Source organism: Oncorhynchus nerka, linkage group LG28 (assembly GCF_034236695.1).
Source record: "Oncorhynchus nerka isolate Pitt River linkage group LG28, Oner_Uvic_2.0, whole genome shotgun sequence".
In the NCBI taxonomy this organism is placed as follows: Eukaryota; Metazoa; Chordata; class Actinopteri; order Salmoniformes; family Salmonidae; genus Oncorhynchus; species Oncorhynchus nerka.
In genome coordinates, this window is record NC_088423.1 from 55,641,676 (window position 1) to 55,657,259 (window position 15,584).

The following is a 15,584-nucleotide window of genomic DNA, read 5'->3' on the forward strand; positions in this document are numbered from 1 at the left end:
ACCTTTCACCATCTTCTTTGTTGGCACTCCTAGATGTCCCATAAACACTATTTGGGTCTTTATTTCGATTAAATCGGTCCATATAAAGCCTAGATATCGTTATATGTAGACTGTGTGATAAACGAAAAAAACATCGTTTCAAAACGTAACGTCATTTTTTAAAATTCAAAAAGTCGACGATAAACTTTCACAAAACACTTCGAAATACGTTTGTAATGCAACTTTAGGTATTAGTAAACGTTAATAAGCGATAAAATTAATCAGGAGGCGATGTAAAGATCATTAGCTGTCCGTCTGGAAAAATGTCCGGCTAGAAACTCAACGAAAATATCCGGTCCTAGACCGGAGGAGATACGGTGTCCTGTATGTGTTTGACCAAGAAAAAACTCGAAGGGAAATGACAAGACTTTAGACACCGTGTGGAAGCTGTAGGTACTGCAACCTCAGTCAATTAATTGTGGTTCACCTTTATCAATGGGTTCAAGTAGCGCATGGATATATTTTCCCATTTTCAGTGATCAGTTTTTCCTGTGCTTTTCGATGTAAATGCCGTTCTGGTAAAGCCACAGCAGTGATTTAACCAGTTTTTTAAACGTCTGAGTGTTTTCTATCCACACAGACTAAGCAAATGCATATACTATATTCCTGGCATGAGTAGCAGGGCGCTGAAATGTTGCGCGATTTTTAACAGAATGTTCAAAAAAGTAGAGGGTCGACTTAAGAGGTTAAGCAGTGTTAATTTTGGCAGTTACTTTTTTCGTTAGTGGTAGTTATTATCAGTCGACTTAAACTCTGGACAATTTATTTCTAGTTTTAGTCACAGCCATTTTAGTCCCATGACAGTCAGTGCATTTAAAAAAAAAATCCATAGTGTGCACATTCAGATAGCCTTTTAGGCTTTTTACTATCTCCTCATAAAACTTAGTTGGCAACATTGATATTGTAGCAGATTGATGTAACCAATGCCAGCCATAATTAGTTGGCGTTCCAATTCATCCCAAAGGTGTTCAATGGGGTTGTGGTGCATGCCAGTCAAGTTCTTCCACATCTTGGCAAACCATTTCTGTATGGACCTCGCTTTCATGCTGAAATAGGAAAGGGGTTTCCCCAATCTGTTAACACAAAGTTGGAAGCACAGAATCCTTTAGAATATCATTGTATGCTGTAGCATTAAGATTTCCCTTAATTTTCCCTAATGGACCTAGTCCGAACCATGAAAAATAGCCCCAGACCATTATTATTCCTCCACCAAACTTTACAGTTGGCACTATTCATTCGGGCAGGTATTGTTCTCCTGGCATCCGCCAAACACAGATTTGTCCTTCAGACTGCCAGATGGTGAAGTGTGATTCATCACTCCAGAGAACGTGTTTCCACTGCTCCAGAGTCCAATGACAGAAAGCTTTACACCACTCCGGCTGACGCTTGGCATTGTGCATGGTGATCTTAGGCTTGTGTGCGGCTGCTCGGCCATGGAAACCCATTTCACTAAGCTCCCGAGGAACAGTTATTGTGCTGACGTTGCTTCCAGAGACAGTTTGGAACTCAGTAGTGAGTGGTACAGACAATTTTCACGCGCTACGAGCTTTAGTGCTCGGCGGTCACACTCTACTGAGTTTGTGTAGCTTACCACTTCGCGGCTGAGCCATTGTTGCTCCTAGACGTTTCCACTTCACAATAACAGCACTTACAGTTGACCTGGGCAGCTCAAGCAGGGCAGGAATTTGATGAACTGACTTGTAGAAAAGGTGGCATCCTGTGATGGTGCCATGTTGACAGTAACTGAGCTCTTCAGTACGGGCCGAATCTTCTGCAAATGTTTACCTATGGAGATTGCATGGCTTCGTGCTCGATATTATACACCTGTCAGAAGCGTGTGTGGCTGAAATATCTGAATCGAATCATTTGAAGGGGTGTATATATAGTGTATAAAAATATTTTATTAAAATACTTATATATACACAGTACCAGTCAAAAGTTTGGACACACCTACCCATTCCAGTGTTTTCCTTAATTTTTAATATTTTCTACATTGTGTAATAATAGTGAAGACATCAAAACAATTAAATAAGACACATGGAATAATGTAGTAACCAAAGAAGTGTTAAACAAATCAAAATATATTTTATATTTGAGATTCTTCAAAGTAGCCACCCTTTGCCTTGCTCATATTTACATAAGTATTCAGACCCTTTACTCAGTTCTTTGTTGAAGCACCTTTGGCAGCGATTATAGGATCAAGTCTTTTTGGTTGTGATGCTACAAGCTTGGCACAACTCTTATTTGGTGAGTTTCTCCCATTGTTCATTGCAGATCCTCTCAATCTCTGTCAGGTTAGATGGGGAGTATCGCTGCACAGCTATTTTCAGGTCTCGCCAGAGATGTTCAATCGGGTTCAAGTCTGGGCTCTGGCTGGACTTCTCAAGGACATCAGAGACATGTCCCGAAGCCACTCCTGCATTGTATTGGCTGTGTGCATACCGGTCATTAAAAATATTAATGCGAGTAGACCACTTATTGGCCAGCTCATCCTCCTCTAGACCACTGATTGACCAGCTCATTGGCCAGCTCATACTATATCATACTATACTGAACAAAAATATCAATGCAACATGCAAAAATGTCAAAGATTTTACTGAGTTACTGTTCATATAAGGAAATTAGTCCATCAAAATAAATGAATTAGGCCCTAATCTATGCATTTCACATGACTGGGCAGGGGTGCAGCCATGGGTGGGCCTGGGAGGGCATATGCCCACCCACTTGGCAGCCAAGCCCACCCAATGGGGAGCCAGGCCCAGCCAATCAGAATGAGTTTTTCACCACAAAATGTCTTAATTACAGATATAGATACTCCTCAGCACCTCCTCCCCTCGATCCCACAGGTGAAGAAGCCGGATTTGGAGGTCCTGGGTGGCATGATTACATCTGGTCTGCAGTTGTGAGGCTGGTTGGATGTACAACCAAATGTTCTAAAACGATGTTGGAGGTGGCTTATGGTAGAGAAATGAACAGTCAATTATCTGGCAACAGCTCTGGTGGACATTCCTGTAGTCAGTATGTCAATTGCACCTCAAAACTTGAGACATCTGTGGCATTGTGTCGTGTGACAAAACTGCACATTTTAAAGTGGCCTTTTATTTTATGGATTATCTTGGCAAAGGAGAAATGCTCACTAAGAGGGATGTAAACAGATTTGTGCACAAACTTTGAGAGAAATACCTTTTTTGTGCGTATGGAACATTTTTGGGATTCTTTATTTCAGATCATGAAACATGGGACCAACACTTTACATGTTGCGTTTATATTTTTGTTCAGTGTACATGAGGAAAATGGCAAGCATTTGTTTTATGGTCTGTTTGAGATACAAGGTTTTTGAAGTGTTTTTTCCCCCCTCCAATTTATGCATTGGCCACAATAACAAGAATAGGACAGAATTAGCAGAATAGTTAACTGAATAAGAACTTTTATATGTGATATTAACACATCATCTACAGACTGTACCACAGATGGCCATAATTAAAATGTCCAGCGATGTGAAATCTCTGATGCTGCAGTCACAAAGAGGGATGGCGTTTTCTTTGCCGCTTGTGTTGAATAACATAGGTATAGGTATTTCATGGCACTTACAACTGTCATACCTATTTGCGGCATGCAGAATTCACCAGGATTTACCGATAATCCCAAATGTAAAATGGGATCAAAACCACCGTCTCGAACCATATGTGTCTCTCCCTCCCCTCTCCCCCTTCTAGGTTACTACATGTACATCGAGGCCTCTCGTCCACGGGTCGCTGGGGACAATGCCCGTCTCCTGTCCCCTCTCTACAATGTTACTGCTACCAGAGGCCCCAAGGGCTCCGGTCGTCTCCCCTACTGTGTCTCATTCTTCTACCACATGAAGGGCAAGCACATCGGTGAGTACCTGAGCCACATAAGTTCAGAAGTAAAAGTAAGTAGCCTTGTCCAAGCCATAATGTTTCTATAGCGTGAGGCAGCTTGACGTACAAGTACACCCCCTGACAGGAGGCTAGTATCACAGGGCCTTACTCCCAATCTATGGCGGTCCTAGTCCGAGCCCTAATGTTCTTAGCACCATTTTGACATTTTGCCATTTTTGAGGTTGTTAGGGTCAGTGTTGAAAAGCTATTGTAATATAGGGGTTCAAGCGTCAGTGAGGGGTCTGTGTGTTTGAGTGAGTGAGGTGAATGAATGAGTGGTTGAGTGAATCCTCATCTGTGTTTGTGCACGTGTGTGTGTGTGTGTGTCAGCACTTTCCTTTCCGCCCATGTCGCATCAGGGACAACTGCTCTCAACTGCTGCCCTGCACATCCCCAAGAATGGCACAGCTGGCACACACTACCCCTACACTGCTCCCCTCACCAGGTGGCCTTGCCGACCTCACCCCTCCACACACTCCACCTGGCACAGATGATGCCTCAGCCGACTCAGCATCACACACACGGGCGTGGGCATACACGCACATACACACACACATGCACATGCATGCACGCACACACACACAGGCATGCACAAACACACAAATATACATACACGCCTGCACAAGCATGTACATACATACACACAGGCACAACCACACACACAGGCAGACAGACAGACAGACACGCTCTTACTCACGTGGCACACACTAACACACGCACGCGCACTTACACCCACACATACACACACACACACAAGGCAGACTGGCATAGCCCTAGTTGCTGTCGTGAGACCCACGTATGAATGTCTACCTTGCCAGGGAAAGGTTGGCATGCTTACTATATCATTGTCTTACTAGGACTGGACAATAGATGACAATAAGCACAATGAGATAGATTGTGGGAAAACTGTCAGTTTCAGAACCATAAGCTTTATTTCTCCTCTGTCAAAAGCCCACCTCCACCACACTCCACTTGTAGAGTGTGTTTCAGATACACCCCATCTGTGTGCGTGTGTGTGTGTGTGTGTGTGTGTGTGTGTGTGTGTGTGTGTGTTGTTTGTGTGTGTGATTACGTGCGTACATGTGTACAGTTTTTCTGTCAGTTTGTGGGTGTGTGTATGTGTTCCTGTATGCGTGTGTATGTACTCCTCAAGGGCAGGGTGGTGGTGGGAAGAGAAGGGGCCAGAGGGGGTGTCGCTGGGTGATTTACGAGAGGGGGTGTGACGCAATCAGTCACTGGGGAAGTGGTTCATCATAGTGCGTGCTATCAGATGGGTTTATCAAGTGTATAGATCTCATGGCACACTTCGTCTATGTCAACAACCGGGCACTGGTGATTTATGGGTGTGGAGGGTGTGTGTGTGTGTTTTTGGTTTTACAATCCTTGTGGAGACCAGAAGTCCTCACAAGGATAGTACAGATGTCGGCTCTTAATATGACCCATCAGTTTCCACCTCATTTTGTGGGCAGTGTGCCCATAGCCTGTCTTCTCTTGAGAGCCAGATCTGCCTACAGCGACCTTTCTCAATAGCAAGGCTATGCTCACTGAGTCTGTACATAGTCAAAGCTTTCTTTATTTTTGGGTCAGTCACAGTGGTCAGGTATTCTTCCACTGTGTACTCTCTGTTTAGGACTAAATAGCATTCTAGTTTGCTCAGTTTTTTAAATGTAATTATTTCCATTGTGTCAAGTAATTATCTTTTTTGTTTTCTCATGATTTGGTTGGGTCCTGGGGCTCGATGGGGTCTGATTGTGTTTATATACAGAGCCTCAGGACCAGCTTGCTTAGGGAACTCTTCTCCAGGTTCATCTCTCTGTAGGTAATGGCTTTGTTACAAAACGTTTGGGAATCACTTCCTTTTAGGTGGTTGTAGAATTTAACAGCTCTTTTCTGGATTTTGATCATTAGCGGGTATTGGCCTAATTCTGCTCTGCATGCATTATTTGGTGATTTACATTGTACACAGGATATTTTTGCAGAATTCATGGCACTTCTACACCCCCTTCCCCTCTCCAACATCACCTGTTTACTAACCACCGGTCCTGGCAACCATCATTACGCGTACCTGGCATTAATCATTACGGACACCTGCACTTCATCATGAGGCACACCTGGACTCCATTACCTCACTCATTAACCCCCCTTTATCTGACACTCCCTTAGGTTCATTCCCCAGGCAGTATTGCTTCTGTTTCATGTTAAAACGCTACGCCGATGGTGTATTGTTCTTTGTTTTGTTAAACTTACAACCTGCTTCTCGACTCCCAGTGTCTACGTTACAATTCTACATGCAGTTTCAATTTGGTGTTTGTCCCATTTAGTGAATTCTTGGTTGGTGAGAGGCCAGACCTCACAACCATTAAGAGCAATGGGCTATATAACTGATTCAAGTATTCTTAGCCAGTTCCTAATTGGTGTGCCAGATTATATATTTCTTTTTGATAGCATAGATGGACAATCTTTCCTTGTTTCTCTAATCGTTCACATCTTTGTGGAAGTTTCCTGTGGCGCTGATGTTTAGGCCGAGGTGTGTATAATTTTTGTATGCTTTAGGGCAGGTATTCCCAAACTGGGGTACGCATACCCCTAGGGGTATGCCAAGGGAATGCCTGATAGCTTGAAAGATGTTTTGGACACTACAGTGAAAATGGTTAACTTTGTTAAAGCAAGGCCCCTGAACTTTCGTGTATTTTCTGCATTATGCAATCATATGGGCAGCGACCATGTAACAGTTTTACAACATATTGTGCTGGTTATCAAGGAGCAAAGTATAGTTAGCAAATTATTTTATTCTTCAATAACAAACTCCAAAGCAAATCGGATGGAGGAAAATGGGTTTATTCAGAGAGGACAAATCAAGATGTTATGCTGGAAGATAAATGTTCAGTCTCCCCTGTCCTCAGCTTTTCCCCACCGAAAAAAGGAACAGGATTCCATTTATAACCCCCCACCCCAGCCTGGGGTTGACCAATCAGAAGTCCTTGCAGTACAACGTCAAATAAGTATCTTACTCTCGACTCATTGTACAGACCAATGAAAACGTGGCACACGTAGCACACGTCGCTCTGAAATCAGGAGTGATATTCCACAGATTCTGAACAGATGTTGAACTGAAACCCAACTCCTATTTACATTGACAATTCCCTAGTGATCATTAATTATAGTACTCTCGTCCTCTCGAACTCTGCATTGTGTATTTATCTTCAAAATATTCTTACAGTATTAACAGGTTTTTTTTAATTGAGAGACTAGCTTAAAGCTTTTTTACTGACCCTAATTTGCACTTGTCTGACCGCTTGCATGACGACGAGTTTCTCACACGACTGGCCTATCTGGGTGATGTTTTTTCTCGCCTGAATGATCTGAATCTAGGATTACAGGGACTATCCGCAACTACCCTACCGTTCAAAAGTTTGGGGTCACTTAGAAAATGTCTTTGTTTTTGAAAGAAAATCAATCAATTATTTTGTCCAGTAAAATAACATCAAATTGATCAGAAATACAGTGTAGACATTGTTAATGTTGTAAATAACTATTGTAGCTGACAATGGCCGATTTTTATGGAATATCTACATAGGCATAGAGGCCCATTATCAACAACCATCAGTCTTGTGTTCCAATGGCAGGTTGTGCTAGCTAATCCAAGTTTATTAATTTTAAAAGGCTAATTGATCATTAGAAAACACTTTTGTAATTATGTCAGCACAGCTGAAAACTGTTGTGCTCATTAAAAAAGCAATACAACTGGCCTTCTTTAGACTAGTTGAGTATCTGGAGTGTCAGCGGGTTCGAATACAGGCTCAAAATGACCAGAAACAAAGACATTCTTCTGAAACTCGTCATTCTATTTTTGTTCTGAGAAATGAAGGCTATTCCATGCGAGAAATTAACAAGAAACTGAAGATCTCGTACAACGCTGTGCACTACTCCCTTCACAGAACAGCGCAAACTGTCTCTAACCAGAATAGAAAAAGGAGTGGGAGGCCCCGGTGCACAACTGAGCAGGAGGACAAGTACATTAGAGTGTGTAGTTTGAGAAACAGACACCTCACAAGACTTCAACTGGCAGCTTCATTGGATAGTACCCGCAAAACACCAGTCTCAACGTCAACAGTGAAGAAGCGTCTCCGGGATACTGGCCTTCGAGGCAGAGTTCCTCTGTCCAGTGTGTGTGTTCTTTTGCCCATCTTAATCTTTTATTTTTATTGGCCAGTCTGAGATATGGCATTTTTTTGCAACTCTGCCTAGAAGGCCAGAATCCGGGAGTTACCTCTTCACTGTTGATGTTGAGAATTTGGTTTTGCGGGTACTATTTAATGAAGCTGCCAGTTGAGGTCTTGTGAGACATCTTTTTCTCAAACTAGACACTCTAATGTGCTTGTCCTCTTGCTCAGTTGTGCACCGGCAACTCTCACTCTTTCTATTCTGGTTAGTCTCCCATCTATTCGGGACCAGCTGCAAGAGTCGCCAGTACGAGGTCGGAAGTGGGCAAAGACTATGGTGGAGTGGATCATCAGATCACCAGATCACCAGATCATCAGCAAACAGACATCAGACTTCCGATTTTAGTAGGGTGAGGCCGGGTGCTGCAGACTGTTCAAGTGCCCTCGCCAATTCGTTGATATTTATGTGGGGCTTAATCTACATCCCTGTCTTACCCCACGGCCCTGTGGAAAGAAACATGTTTTTTTTGCCAATTTTAACAGCTCACATAATGTTTATGTACATTGATTTTATAATGTCGTATATTTTTCCCCCACACAACTTTCTATCAATTTGTATAGCAGACCCTCATGCCAGATTGAGTTAAAAGCTTTTTTTAAATCAACAAAGCATGAAAATACTTTGCCTTTGTTTTGATTTGTTTGTCAATTAGGGTGTGCAGGGTGAATATGTGATCTGTCGTACGGTAATTTGGTAAAAATACAATTTGACATTTGCTCAATACATTATTTTCACTATGGAAATGTACAAGTCTAATGTAAATGATAATGCAGAGAATTTTCCCAAGGTTGCTGTAGACACATATCCCACAGTAGTTATTGGGGTCAAATGTGTCTCTACTTTTGTGGATTGGGGTGATCAGTACTTGGTTCTGAAAATCTGTGAAGATACCAGAGCTAAGGATGGTGTTAAATAGTTTAAGTATAGCCTATTGGAATTTGTGGTCTGTATATTTTATCATTTCATTTAGGATACCATCAACAGCAAAGGCCTTTTGGAGAATCCAGTGGGTTCTGGTAGACTTTAATAGTTGATTTTAAGATTTATATTTGATCATGTATACGTTTTTGCTGTTTGTTCTTTGTAATAGGGCCAAAAAGATTGGAGAAGAAGTTTATCCATTTTGGATAGATAATTCTTCATGGTTTTTGTTTAGTGTGTTCCAATTTTCCCAGAAGTGAGAATTATATTGAGCTGATTTCTGATGTGCTGGTCCTTCTTTTTCCATAGTGTATTTCTGTATTGTTTTAGTGATTCACCAGAGTGAAGGCGTAGACTCAGGTTTTTGGGTCTCTATGTTTTTGTTTGGATAGGTTTCTCAATTTCTTTCTTAGGTTTTTGCATTCTTCATCAAACCATTGTTCATTGTTTTTCATTTTCTTAGGTTGTAAGGCTGGAATCTGGGCTTAATGGCCATGTACTCTTATAATCTCCACCCGGGACAAGCAGAATAGAACTTGCCATCTGCTGTAAAAAGGGCTTTATAAATACATTTGATTGATAGACATTTTTTATAGATTTGATAGGTCAAATATACTATTTAGGCTTTCTACTGCCAAGTTTACACTTTCACTACTACAGTGAAATGTTTTGTCCAGGAAGTTGTCTAAAAGCGATTGAATTTGTTGTTGCCTAATTGTTTTTTGTTAGGTTTCTAAACTACTTTCCTTCCATCTATAGCATTTCTTAATATTGTGCAGTTCCTTTGGCTTTAATGCCTCATGATTGCATATTGCTCTGTTCGGGAAGACTGTGATTTTGCTGATAGGGGTGTTAGTGGGCTGACTGAACACTCTGACAGAGTCTGGATTGAGGTCAGTGATAAAGTAATACAGTCGTGGCCAAAAGTTTTGAGAATGACACAAATATACATTTTCACAAAGTCTGCTGCCTCTGTATGATGGCATTTTATATATATTCTAGGATGTTATGAAGCGTGATCAGATGAATTGCAATTAATGGAAAAGTCCCACTTTGCCATGCAAATGAACTGAATCCCCCAAAAAACAAGTCCACTGCATTTCAGCCCTGCCACAAAAGGACCAGCTGACATCATGTCAGTGATTCTCTCGATTACACAGGTGTGAGTGTTGACGAGGACAAGGCTGGAGATCCCACTGCCATGCTGATTGAGTTCTAATAACAGACTGGAAGCTTTAAAATGAGGGTGGTGCTTGGAATCATTGTTCTTCCTCTATCAGCAATGGTTACCTGGAAGGAAACATGTGCCGTCATCATTGCTTTGCACAAAAAGGGCTTCACAGGCAATGACATTGCTGCCAGTAAGATTGCACCTAAATCAACAATTAATCGGATCATCCAGTTCTTCAAGGAGAGTGGTTCAATTGTTTTTGAAGAAGGCTTCAGGGTGCCCAAGAAAGTCCAGCAAGCGCCAGGACCATCTCCTAAAGTTGATTCAGCTGCGGGATCGGGGCACCACCAGTACAGAGCTTGCTCAGGAATGGCAGCAGGCAGGTGTGAGTGCATCTGAATGCACAGTGAGGTGAAGACTTTTGGAGGATGGCCTGGTGTGAAAAAGGGCAGAAAAGAAGCCACTTCTCTCCAGGAAAAACATCAGGGACAGATTATTATTCTGCAAATAGTTTGGACTGCTGAGGACTGGGGTAAAGTCATTTTCTCTGATGAATCCCCTTTCCGATTGTTTGGGGCATCCGGAAAAAATCTTGTCCGGAGAAGACAAGGTGAGCGCTACCATCCGTCCTATGTCATGCCAACAGTAAAGCACCCTGACCATTCATGTGTGGAGTTGTTTCTCAGCCAAGGGAGTGGGCTCACTTACAATTTTGCCTAAGAACACAGCCATGAATAAAGAATGGTACCAACACATCCTCAGAGAACAACTTCTCCCAACCATCCAGGAACAGTTTGGTGACGAACGATGTCTTTTCCAGCATGATGGAGCACCTTGCCATAAGGCAAAAGTGATAACTAAGTGGCTAGGGGAACAAAACATCGATATTTTGGGTCCATGGCCAAGAAACTCCCCAGACCTTAATCCTTTTGAGAACTTGTGGTCAATCCTCAAGAGGCGGGTGGACAAACAAAAACTGACAAAGTCTGACAAGCTCCAAGCATTGATTATGCAAGAATGGGCTGCCATCAGTCAGGATGTGGCCCAGAAGTTAATTGACAGCATGCCAGGGCAGATTGCAGAGGTCTTGAAAAAGAAGGGTCAACACTGCAAATATTGACTCTTTGCATCAACTTCATGTAATTGTCAATAAAAGCCTTTGACACTTATGAAGTGCTTGTAATTATACTTCAGTATTCCATGGTAACATTTGACAAAAATATCTAAAGACACTGAAGCAGCAAACTTTGTGGAATTTAATATTTGTGTCATTCTCAAAACTTTTGGCCATGGCTGTATACAGTACTACTGCCAAGGGATGAGCTGTAGGAGTACCTACCATAGACGTCTCCTCAAAGCCTATCATTGACTACAGACCCAGCGTGCCACAGAGCTGCTGGAGTTGTGACCAATTTTTGTCGGTTGTTTTGTCATAGTTGTGTCTAGGGGGGCATATTTCGGAGGGAATAGTGTCACCTCCAGATAGATGTTTTTACTTCCCTCCCTCCCTCCCACTCCCTCTTTCTTTCATTCTCTCTGCCTCCCACTCCCTCTATCTCTTTCTGCTGGATGCCAGACCAGACACCAGACACACTAAAGAAAGATCCTCCCTCCAATCCGAGGCATTAGCGACTCACTTCTTAAAGCTCTACCTTATTTAAAGTAATTATTTATTAATAAGGGCTGATTCTTTAAGTCGGACTGCCTCGACCCTAGAAGCCAAGGAAGATCAGGTGGTGAAAATGAAAGTGGAGAGACAATAGTCCATTAATCTGGGTCTTTAATTTGAAGGGGATTCCCCTAGAGGGAAAGGAATTTTCATTGGGTTCTGATGGACCAAAGGAGGGTGTCTGGCTTTTTTTGTGTTTGTCGGTTGGAGTCCGTGCCTGTCTTAAAATCAAGAAGTGTGACTTTGCACATTAATAACATATACATTTGTCAACCTTGACCTATCATGGTATGACGGTCGGATAAATGTTCGATTGACAGTTCCATTAGAATTGAGCCACGCCATCTCAGTAATTATTGTGGTAAAATATAGTGGTTACATTACGATTCTCTACCTCTCTCCCAAAGTGTACACTCGTACACTCCCCCTCATGGATTTAAAAGGAATAGACAAATCCAAGGACCAGTAAGGATTATTCCAATGCTTTTAAATGCATGAGGGGGAGTGAGCGAGTGCACAGTTCTGGAGAAGGGTGGAGAATTGGAATGCAGCTAGTGAGTTCCCTGCAGTTCTCTTCAGCACTCACTCACTAATTCACTCACACTCTCTCTCTGTCTTTCCCTCCCTCCCTCATAATTACCCATAAGCCCTGTTTCAGTGTCTTTAGGCTCTGGCGGCAGCATTAAACAACATTTAATGAGCTTTGGTTTCCATTAAACAATATTTTGAAGTGTCCCGGTTTGCCGAGAGCGAGAGCTGCAGGGCTGCCGAGGAATCATCACTTTGTTTATCACCTTCTATTAATCACCCCTTCTAACACAGATGGAGGGAGAAGGAGGGAGAGAAAGAGAAAGCGAGAGAGAGAGGGATAGGGGGAAGGAGAGAAAGAGGAAAAGAGAAAGAAAGAGAGGGGGTAGAAAGAAGAGAGAAGGAGGGAGAGAGAAGTGAAAGACAAACTGGAAAAGGAATTGGAGAGAGAAACATGAGAATGAAGCAAAGAAAAGGGAGAAGGAGCGACAAACAGGAGAGTGAATTGTGGAGAAGAAGAATGAGACAAAGAAAGAGAAAGAAGGAAATAATTAGTAGAGAGAAAGTGACAGAGAGAAAGGGAGTAAGTGAGAGAGAGCCTAAGGGCTTCTGCATGCTTCCCAGACAAAACAGTTCAGAACAGTTCATGCATATATTATGTTAGTTTTGGACTTCGACAAGGTGTTTTTCAGCTGACCGTGACAGCTTTTTTTTCCCGAGCCATGTCTACGCCCCCTCATCAGTGATTGGTCACAAGTAACTGTCAATTATAGATTTCTTGAGTTATCTTAGATTCATTCTGACTTTTTAAGAGGAAGTATATATTGGCTCCCGCGTCTCAAAAAGTACAAACAGAACTATTGCCACTTTTTTCTCATTTTTCAAGTGAATGTCTTTTAAGGGACTATGCGAGCACAGTAGCCGAACTGTGACACCACCACTGACACTCACTCTTCCTCCTCCTCCGCTCCATCCTCCTCTGGAGCAGATTGTTGCATTCCTCCAAGAGTTGTCAACAGAACACTAATAAGAGCCATACAATTTGTTATCTAGCTCTTCAGTCCCTTACAAATGGGTTTTCTACGGATCAAATGCAGCATCGTTTTTTTATCAATTAGGGCGTTGTACGCGGCTCGACAAACAGCCCTCGTGTGATGTCATATTCCCGCTACTTGAAGGACACAGTGGATATTAATAGAATAGAGTAGCGATAATGATGTTAATGTGTATGGCCATCTCTTATGCTGTCATATATTATGGAGGTACCGTGACAAAGGTTGAATAAGAGTGGGAGATTGGCAGAGTGTGTGTGGCACAGCACTTGCATTTTTAACCTCTCTTGCCATGCTTTCAGAGTGAATGAGAGAATGGAGGCCAGGCAACGCAAGACTATTAGTCCATTGGCAACTTGCCTTTTGGGAACTGTCCTCACTTGTTATAATACTATCTTTCGACCTGCAGCCTTTGAACTTATTAACTAGGCCAGTGAAAAATAAGTCTCCAAAATTTGTCAGACGTTTTTCAGATGTACAGATGTATGATCTTAATTTGATCACTCAAATTTTCTTGCACTGCAGGAAATGCAAACGTGTAGTGTATTTAAGGTTAAAAAGTTTTCTAAAACTTGTAATTTCCACTTCAAAGTGGAAATCCAGTCTTCTTTTCACCCCATTTAACACCTGATTTACTTAACAAATGCGCATCTCAATAAGTGCTCCAGATATGTCAAGTAGGGGGTGGGCCTTTCCTCTTTTATTCTCTATTTCTCCTTAACCAAGGGGGGATGCCAATGACATCACTGACAGAAGTTGAAGTTTGCAGGTGTGTCTAAAATAAACACTATTTTGCTCAAAACAATTTTTGTTTACCTTTAGTGTGTGCACTTTACTGTATTTATACTTGGGATATCACTTTTCAACAGTAAAAGTTCAAAATCAATGGAGGACATCTTTAACATTTCAGACAGATTTGCCCTAACTTAAAATGTATCAAGCTCTACAGAAAAATGTCAATTTAATTATAATCCACATAATAATTCCCATTTCCTCTTGTTCCATGATTATTTTCTTGTTGTAACAAACTGTCTCAAATTAAGATCCTACATCTGCAGTTGTCTTACAGAGCGCTCAGACTTGGAGCAGTAATTAGCAATCAAGGCCGGAATTCAATCCGGACCCTGGAAGGTCTACGTTGTAGCACAGTGAACGTTTAAAGGTCATTTCCGATTGAGCCGACATCTGCAGTGTTTACTTTGAATGCGATCTCCGCGACCGCTATAACATTGCCTTTCAATGATGCATAGCAGAAATGTTATCCCGGCCCAAGTTGTTGAAAATCACCCCCGGTGGGCGTATCCTTTAAACGGCTTGCATGATGGCAGTTTTGTGGTTAGCCAATGTCAAAGCCTACTAGTAAGACCTGCCCTTTCCCAATCAGCTGTCGTGCGATTCCGTAGCTGAAATTTGCATAAAATTGGGACATTTTCAATGATGGTCGCTAGCTCACTCGCTGCTGACAGTTAAGTTGTTGTGTGTCTCCTCGTGTCTCCTTTCATTGAAAATCACTGGTCGCTGGTAGCGAGGTTACTTACTATTGCTTCAAGTCTGAGCCAATTGTTCCACGCCGTCTGTTGTGAACATCAGCTAGTCCTAAATTAACATGAAAGATGAGCAATGCTGAATGGTTTCAGCTAGCCGACTTAAGCCGCTTCCTATGGAACACATGAAGAGTTCCGTTCCAAAATGCTTACTGTTCTCAGATTTTTTATGAATAAATTTTAGATGTGTATTAATATCAGTTTTGTTGCAAAGCACTATATATCCATTGTTTGGCTGAAATGGAATTTTCGTATTCTGTATATTTGACTGTCATGTGTGGTTGTCTCACTTAGCTAGCTATTTTAAGATGAATGCACTAACTGTAAGTCCCTCTGCAAAATGACTAAAATGTCAAATGTAAATATTTTACATACAGATCTCATATTACTCTATTGATTTATAAAACATGTATCTTTATTAAACATGTATTTATTTCATTTGACTGTGTGAAACCTAGCAGTAATCCTGAGAGTGAGGCTGATTTTTATTGCATTTAGGATCCCTGTTAGCCGACACCAACGGCTACAGCTCGT

The 15,584-nt window shown here is 41.9% G+C and overlaps 1 protein-coding gene across 1 annotated transcript in view; it reads left to right on the forward strand.

Moving 5' to 3' along the window:
* The window catches only part of LOC115102815 (MAM domain-containing glycosylphosphatidylinositol anchor protein 1-like), a 397,798-nt gene that overhangs the window by 335,855 nt on the left and 46,359 nt on the right, over positions 1–15,584 (forward strand). Inside the window, exon 15 of the mRNA XM_029623129.2 lies at positions 3,756–3,917. Coding sequence (XP_029478989.2) covers positions 3,756–3,917 — 162 coding nt within the window. The remainder of the gene's footprint in view (positions 1–3,755; positions 3,918–15,584) is intronic.